The sequence below is a fragment of the Pteropus vampyrus genome, unplaced genomic scaffold (genome assembly GCF_000151845.1).
Source record: "Pteropus vampyrus isolate Shadow unplaced genomic scaffold, Pvam_2.0 Scaffold12, whole genome shotgun sequence".
Lineage (NCBI taxonomy): Eukaryota > Metazoa > Chordata > Mammalia > Chiroptera > Pteropodidae > Pteropus > Pteropus vampyrus.
In genome coordinates, this window is record NW_011888793.1 from 2386297 (window position 1) to 2394710 (window position 8414).

Below are 8414 nucleotides of genomic sequence, written 5' to 3' on the forward strand. Positions count from 1 at the left end.
CATCTTCAAGACCATCCCTCCTCCGTAAATGAGGAAACCAGGCCTGGAGAGATGAAAGGACTCGCCCACACTCACACTGCCAGCTGGTGGCAGAACCAGGCCTAGAACCCAAGTATTTTGTTCAATGCTCTTTTAAGTACAATTTCCTTTTTTTAGCTTTAAAGTTTTATAAAAAAGTAACTGTGTGAAATTTTAAGTTAAAAAAGCTTGGGTAAGAATCCAAATTTGAAATCAGCTAAGAGGAAAAGCTCAAAGAGATACAATCAAAACTCATGAAGGCCAATGAGAAGTTAGTCTCTAACCACCTCCATGAAAATCGAAACCAATCACTTAAAAACCCCTCCTAATCTTCAATTAAGTCCCCTGCTGGTCGGTGATAACCCCACCCCTTCCAGCCCAAATACATGTATCTGTAGGTTGGTTCTCTCTCTATACATACATGCCTATGTATATCCTTCGTGTCTCCATTAACAGCAGTAACTGGCATGCATACTGAAAACACAGAAACAGGATGGGCAGGAAAGCACAGCAGGCACATGAAGGCAAAGAGGCCTGACATTCTGCTCTGTAATAAAACTGTACTACGCCAGTTATTCCCACACAAATATTTGATCAGTAACTATAAAAATGCACATTTACATGTGTGAGGAATTAAAATGATGTGGAATCTGAAATAATGTAATAAAGATGATGTATTTATTCACATGATTCTTATAAATAAGTCTAGGGAAAACATAAATTTTAAAAAGCAAAGTTTAATGATAAGAAGCAAGGCCTTTCACAAGAATTTTAAATACGAATCTAACCTCCATATTTCAGTTAACTTCAAAACTTGTTTCAAATTATACTTTCCAAGGTAGAATAATATGTAAGTAGTATAACCAGTAAATTTTTACTAAGAATAATTTTAACCCAAAGTTTTTATTAAGTAGTACAAGAGAAAACTAAAAATAGGAAAATGTAAACTGTTCCGACACTTTAAGCCTCTACTTATCACAAGGAGTGTGAAAAAAGGAATCACTTTGAATCTGATAACGGAACACTTTATTTTACTGGTGTTGGATGTGGTCTTTTGAGATAAAAATTCTATAGCAAGTTTTTAATAACTAAACCAGATTCAGTACATCATAATTCTATGTGCCATGTAGCCATTTTATGAGATGGGGAGAGGAGCTGGGAAAAGGTTCTGCAATTCCCAAGAGTAAAGTACTGGTATCCTGAATGAAAACTGTGGAACTGTGAGAACATGCCTTATAAACTTATGCACAAAAATTTAACAGTACAGGAAATCAGAAAACATCAGGATTAAAAACAAAGAGTGTGATAGGAAAGATTCAGAATCAAAATCAAATTTTGCTTGCTTGCTTTTCTACAAATTATTTAGTTTATTAATTCAAGAAATATTCTCTTAAGATTAATAAACTGAAACCCCTAATTCGCCACCCCATTTCGGCTACATTGTATTTTACTAAGAATGGTGGCAATGTTTCCTCCATCTATACAGGCACTGCCATCTAGTGGCAATTTTTTACCTGCAATTTAAAAAGATACTTGGCCCAGCTCTGGAAACAAATAGACGCTGATGGTTTGTCAAAATAGTCTTTCTGTCAAATAAAGAAATGCATTTGGTATACAAACTCCACACCACTAGACAAACTACAGACTAGTTATTTATCAACTGGCAGGGGGTATTAAAACATAAAAATAAAAGTGTTATGTGTTACACTAACTACTTTGCAGTGAATCTCTTCTGACTTCCAACTCACTCCATATTATCCAGCGATGACTAATAATGCAGCAAATAAAAGTAAAGAGTTTCAAACTTCTAGAAGCAATGATGAAATATAATCCTCAACTGAAGACAATGAGGATCTGGGTCACTATGCAAATGTACTCGTCTTCTTTCCAAGTTCTTGGAGGTTGCCTACCAAAACATCCAACAGAATGGAAATAAAAAAAGAACTCAGGAATACCTTACTATAAAGTTATAAATAAAATAGCAAGTATTATTTGCAACATACGCTTTAAATTTAGAAGTGGAAATTAAAGATTAAAGTTAAGATTAGGAATTAGAAATAATATTTCCTTTGAGGTACTGCTTCTAAGAAATGACTAGATGTGGTCAAAAGAAAAGAAACATGAAACCACTATCACCTGGGATTCCATAACCTTTTAAGTGATAATGGTTCAAGAAGAGCTTCTCAAACTTTTTCAAATCATGGCACACACACACAGAAAATGACAATATCTGTATACACACTGGTTAAAAATGGCAAGAGACTGCTCTTGGCTAGACCCCCAAGGGCCAGAGATCAATATTTTATTCACAATCGATGGGAACCTATGGACTAAAGGGTCAAATTTATGAAAGTCCTATGGGAAAAATGCTGACAAGCACTAAAATCACTGTAATTCCGTGGAGTGTTCTTAGAATTTTGGAACTAAGGTCACAAAAATTACTTTGGTCTTTTACAAGTCAATATTTAGGACAGAGGTTCTCTCTCTCACAGAATATTCTCCAATGGTGTGAGACCCTACTCAAAGAAAACAATGATTCCAGTCTCTTAACAAAAGTCAAACCAACATGGGAGGGTCAAATTGGCCTCCCTGGCTGCCCGAGGCCAAAGCTGTACAGTTGAACAGTGTGTGCTTGAACCCCACAGGACAACTTTCAAATGCCTGGGCACTATTTTTAGGTTATTACCTTGGCTGCCTTTCTTTTCTCTTTTTTTTAAAAAGTACTTTTCCACAAGTTTCTCTTCCCCAAGTTGGAGAAGCAATGTTTTTAATGCTGAGTTATTTCAAATCACAAACTCAGAGACTTATAAACATGACGTTCAATTCCCTAAGGCAAGGTGGGCGGGGGGGGGCGGGATTCATTCTGGTATTTTGAGGTTCAAAAAAAGTTATAATATTGTACTTGGAACACAAAGAACCACTTATTTACTTCTTGCTACTATTATAAATAATAACAGTTCAGTCCAGGTTACTGTGACCTCTGACAAATCAAGGAAACAAGTTATTTTCTCCTCTTGTGATTATAGCACATTGCGAGACACTTTGGGCCTTTTAATTAATAAATGTCCTGGTACTCTGAGTTTCCCTTTCAATTCATTTAATTTCAACAGTCTTTCAAAAAAAAGAGCCAATAAACAAATATTGAATTATATTTTGCTGGGCTTTTCAAACCCTCAACCTCCAGACTATAAAAACATCTCATGTGTCTCCCACCCTGACCACCCTGCTACTTTTTCATATACCACAGGCCACCCATAGATACAAAGCCAGGGGCGAAGCTGACGTGGTCTACTTGGAGCCAGTAGACAGGAGAGCGATGAGACCTGATGAAGCACTTATGGACAGAATATAGTTCCTGTAAGAATTAGATGTTAAGGAAAAATTAAGAACTGAAAATTAGTTTTTCAACATAAGAGCCCATCTCTTTGGAAGGTACCGTTTTCCTCCTGACACTCCGTGTAATGACAATGATATGCAGTCCCATTGTCTTCAAACACAATTTACAAGACAGAAAACTATAAAGAATAAAGAACATTCACAGGAAATATGTTCCAATTTTAAGAAAACACTTGAGACAAGAAACCTAGAACACAGAATCACAAAAACATCTGAATTCCATTTAACTTTCAGGAGAAGAGTTGATCAAAGTATATGGGGAGGAAGAAGAGACTTGTTTTCCTTTTTCCCCCAGTCCATCAAGGTTTTGACTACAGCTGGCCTTTAAAAGTAGGGACCTTCTGAAAGTTCACAGCTACTCCAGGCCTCAGGACTAGACTGCTTGGGGCAAACCACTCCTGTGTTCCCAGAGGTACAAGTTAATATTTTATTACATCAAAATCTCCAACTGTTAAAAAGTTGGCTACACATCCTTGGAGGACACTTTCATTAGTAAATTACCTTGAAAAGAGAAGATTGATTCTTGCCCAAAAGCTCAATCGAAGAGCAGTCTGAAACACTAAGATATTATGAAATGTGCCTATTGAACTACACTGGCTATCCACACAATCCCAAAGCCCCAAAATACCAGCAGACACATGGCTTGCGCCAAGAGCTATCAAAGAAGGAGAGTTTGCTTTTGCTCCTTGAAATTTTTTAAAAATAGGCAAGTATAATCACATATGTAAGACTGCTTGTTACGTATCACAAAGTCATATTTATAAATTTAAAAGAACTTTAAAATCAAAACAAAAGCCCTTACTTTAAATGTCCACAAACTTGCCTAAGGTCACAGAGTTGTTTAACAGACTGACTCCCCATACAAAACCAAAACAAACTACTGTTTCTAGACTTCTTAAAAACAATCAAAACACAGACACACACACAATTGACCTTTAAAAGGATACACTGTGGGGTTGAAGTTCTTCAATATAAAGAAGGACGCAACAATGACCAAGACGAGAAATAGGGTGTTGTTATAGAAGATGGAAAACGTTGTAGCTTCATAATCAGCAACTTCATTTTTCTTCCACAAGATTCTGTAGACGTGGAAACAAATCAATCGAGTTTATAAATATGTATTAAAAAAATTTTAATACCACATGGCTCTAGTTCATTGTAAGGTAAGTTTTTCCTTTAGTGTTCTGGGCAGAATGTTTTTAATATTAAATTTAGTTGGCACTGTCCCATTTTTAATGCTGAAAAAGATATTTCACTCTATTGATGCTGAATAAAACAGTTGCTGGGTATGTTACCTTTTTCCACAGGCAGTCAGGGCTTTGGAGGGAGTGACTAATTGCAATTGGCTTGGTTTCATCAGTAGCCCAAACAGATATCTTTCTCTAGGTCCTCACCTAAAAAAAACTCGACAATCAGCAGCCTCATAGGACTTCCTTGGCTGTTTGCTGGCTTGAGACCCTTTCCAGCCTACAGATTACAGCCTTCAATATTAATTATACTTTAAGAGAAGACAATCTCAAAGGCAAAAGCTAGCTGTGGTCTCACAAAAGCAGACCTGTTTGTGACTATTTTAGCCATCTTCACTTAATTCAAGCGAAGAATTTACTTGATCATTAGGATTTAACTTTTGTAAAATCCATTTACTTCTTATTTAATCCACTGGACCCATTATACTATTTTATTAATTTAGTAGTATTTTATCAACCTCCTCTCTTACCTCTTCACACAGGCAACAGGAAGTTCCAGGGTGCCTATGAATAAGGAAGCCTTTCTTTCTCTTGGTTAATTAACTTTGTAAAGCAGTTTTTAAAAGGGTAGGTTGTGATCCATTAGTGAGATATAAAAATCAACTGAGTAGATCCAATGCTCAGGGAAAATAATAGTGGGTTAAGACCAGCATTTAAAAAGAAAAATTACAATAAGAAAGAACAGAAAAATATCACATGCACCACACACAGCAGGGTAATTACTGTTTTGTGAAACATTTGCATTTGTGTAAGTATGAGTATATTTGGTCAAAAAGTAAAATATATATATACATATATATTTTTTTTACTGTGGGTCACTATCAAAAAGGTTGAAAGCCACTGCCATTGATGCTTTGACCCCCAAAAGATAATACTCTGGGGTCAGCAGATACCCTCCACCAACCCTAAGGACAGCACTATGGCTAAGTCATTGGAAATTGCCACGTTATAGTCAACAAATGTTGGATGATTAAATTATACAACCTCCATCACAGCATTTCTCCCTAACACCTGTCATGCCCTGAATCAGAAACATCTTCAAAACAGTTTTCATGAAAGAATTATCTCAACCCTTCAGGTTATCCCAGCTCCTAATATGAGTATGTGGACAGTTGGAACAGACAGCTTTTATAACTTTTTCTAGTCCACTCGTACTCTAGTTCTTGAAAAAATTTAGGACCCCAAGCGGCCTCATCGGCAATAGTTCTCCCAAAGCTCCACGGGCAGGCCATCTAGTTTGGGAAAACACTTCCCAAGCAAGGAGTCATTTTTCCAAGGAGCACTTCCTACAACAAAAAAAGTTGAGACCAAACTCAACAACTGTTACAATCAGATAATGCTAAATGACAGAGCATTGGTAAATCAAGAAGAAATAACACTCACACCCTGGGACAGATGTTAATAAATTTCTGATTCTTCTCTGCTAATTTCCATCCTTGGATGGACAGCAAAGCAGTTTCAAAGTGGCATGGAGCATATATTCTAAATGATTGTAAATGGAGCTTTGATAGATACACATCTAGACAAAGAGGTGCTGATAAGCCTTCTCTTAAATCAAATCTTTTGGAAGCAATTTATCCTTTGAAGGAGAAAACTATTAGATCATAACAGGGGTCTTAGTCCGTTATCAGGGTCAACCATGAGTACAAACCTGGGTACAACTGCATCCAGTGTGGCTTTTGTGAGAGAAATACTAATGGTATAAATTTCTACTGATGACAAAAAAAGAAATTTTATAATCTTCTGACACCATGTATTTTACGTTATCAATAAAACCTCCACTTCATCCTACTTTTAAATATCTGGTTCATTTCCAATTCCCACTGTGATCCATTAGTACTGACAACCTGAATACCATGCAAGATTCTGAGAGACATCTCAGGATCAAGAACAACTACCAGATCAAATCAGGCAAGTCTGCAGTGGGCAGATGTATAAGACCCACTTATTTCTCTAATGTAATTAATTGCCTAAACCCTACAGGAGCTATAAGAAGCATTTTGAAACTGGGTAACTATGATGTGCACTCCAGTTTAAGAACTGCTATTCTAATATGCATTTTTAAAAAGTATGCTAGATTCTCTAACCTCTGTCCCTATACAAAAATTTGCAATCAGAAAGCTATGTAGCCACAACTCATTAAAGCTGTTCCCTGAAAAAAGGACTTGTCAAGATTTTAATATTGTGCCTTCAGTTTTACAAAAGATCCATGAGAGATAACCATTTCAATGTTTTGGTGCCTTTCCAAAACCACTATAAAAGACATTGTTCATTAAGTTACTCAGTGTCCCTTAAATAAGAAACCATTTGATAAGGTCCATTTCCAAGGTCCAGTGCCAGGAAAGTTTCTTTTCAGAAGGACTTGCGTGCTGCTTCTCATTGGGCACTGAAAGCTGTATGACCTCAGATGTTTCCCCTGACACTTGGAAGCTGAGTTAAGTTTAGTGCTCAACTGGTGTAACTAACTCTGAGGTCCTTATTCAACTACCTTTTCTTATTTTTAAATGGTTTCTGATCTTTTAAAATTGTATTGCTTTGTTTTATACGCACTTTAATATTGCAAGTCCCCACAATGTCTTTTTAGAGCAAAGTAAGATAAAAATTCCATTTCACAAATCACTTTGTAGATATTGAAACTTAAGATCCATGAAAACAACTTCAACTCATCAACTCTATTCAACCATCTGGCAACTCTTAAGCACAAGTTTACTCAATCATTCAGAGACTTCTGCTACTCAGATGTTAGACTCTTAATTAAGCCTTCTAAGAGGAGCTAACAGGAAAAACTGGGGTGGGGGTAGGGCTAACAAATGTGGCACAGGATTGGGCAACAGGAAACAAACTGAGTTTTCTTTTTCCCAACCAAAGCAAATAACCCAGACTGGATGTCCACAGGGAGGCTCAGGAAAGAAATACCACCATCTAAAAATGCTAACATACAACCCAATGTAAACGCTTCAGACTCAGAGGGGTTAGGTGATACATTCAAAATCACACAGCTATCAAGTGGCAGAGCCAGCACTGGACAAAGCTCTGTAGCAGAACAGTTATGAGCATAAGCTCTCAAACCAAGCTCTCAAGCCAGACTGCCTATGTTCTTATCATGGCTTTACCACACACTAATCTACGGCTTTGGGCAAGTTACCCAAGCTTTCTCTATCTCAGTTTCCTGAGATGTAACAACAGTACCTACCTCTTAGGGCTCTTTAGAGAAATAAAAAACTGTGTACAGCATACCAAAAAGTATCTGGTAGTAATAAAACTCAAAAAGTCAATTATTCCCATTATTGTCTTCTATGATACCAATGTTTGCTTCAGACATTTCCAATACCTACCTACATTCTCTAAGGAGAAATCAGAAACTTATTTTCCACAAAGTATCCCCTTTTGTGATTACCAACAAACACTTTAAATAAGGAATCAAACCTTTCATCTTTTTCCTTCCGAGACATCTTTCTATTATCAGCTTCAGAAAGTTTTCGAGTCACTTCTTTGGAAACAGCATCTTCCCTCTTCTGGGCTACTCTGGAAGGAAAAGAAAAGAAGTTTCCACATACTCCAGGAGGGAACATCACATTCTCAGAAACACTCTGTACTCATATTTTATATTGGCAACTGTATGATACTTTACATTTCAAGAAAATAAACTGGACAGAAAGTTCCAAATTTATTATACTCTACTAGCCAAAGAGAGCTCAAGAAACTTCCAACATGTGGTTTATTAGTTATGTGCTTTTTTGCTTAAAAGGGAGA

The 8414-nt window shown here is 36.7% G+C and overlaps 1 protein-coding gene across 1 annotated transcript in view; it reads right to left on the reverse strand.

Moving 5' to 3' along the window:
- Positions 1–674: 674 nt before the first annotated feature.
- Positions 675–8414, reverse strand: part of SSR3 (signal sequence receptor subunit 3) — a 14326-nt gene continuing 6586 nt past the window's right edge. Inside the window, exons 4-5 of the mRNA XM_011379314.2 lie at positions 4362–4493; positions 675–3373 (exon numbers count right to left, since the gene is read on the reverse strand). Coding sequence (XP_011377616.1) covers positions 3307–3373; positions 4362–4493 — 199 coding nt within the window. The 3' untranslated portion in view covers positions 675–3306. The remainder of the gene's footprint in view (positions 3374–4361; positions 4494–8414) is intronic.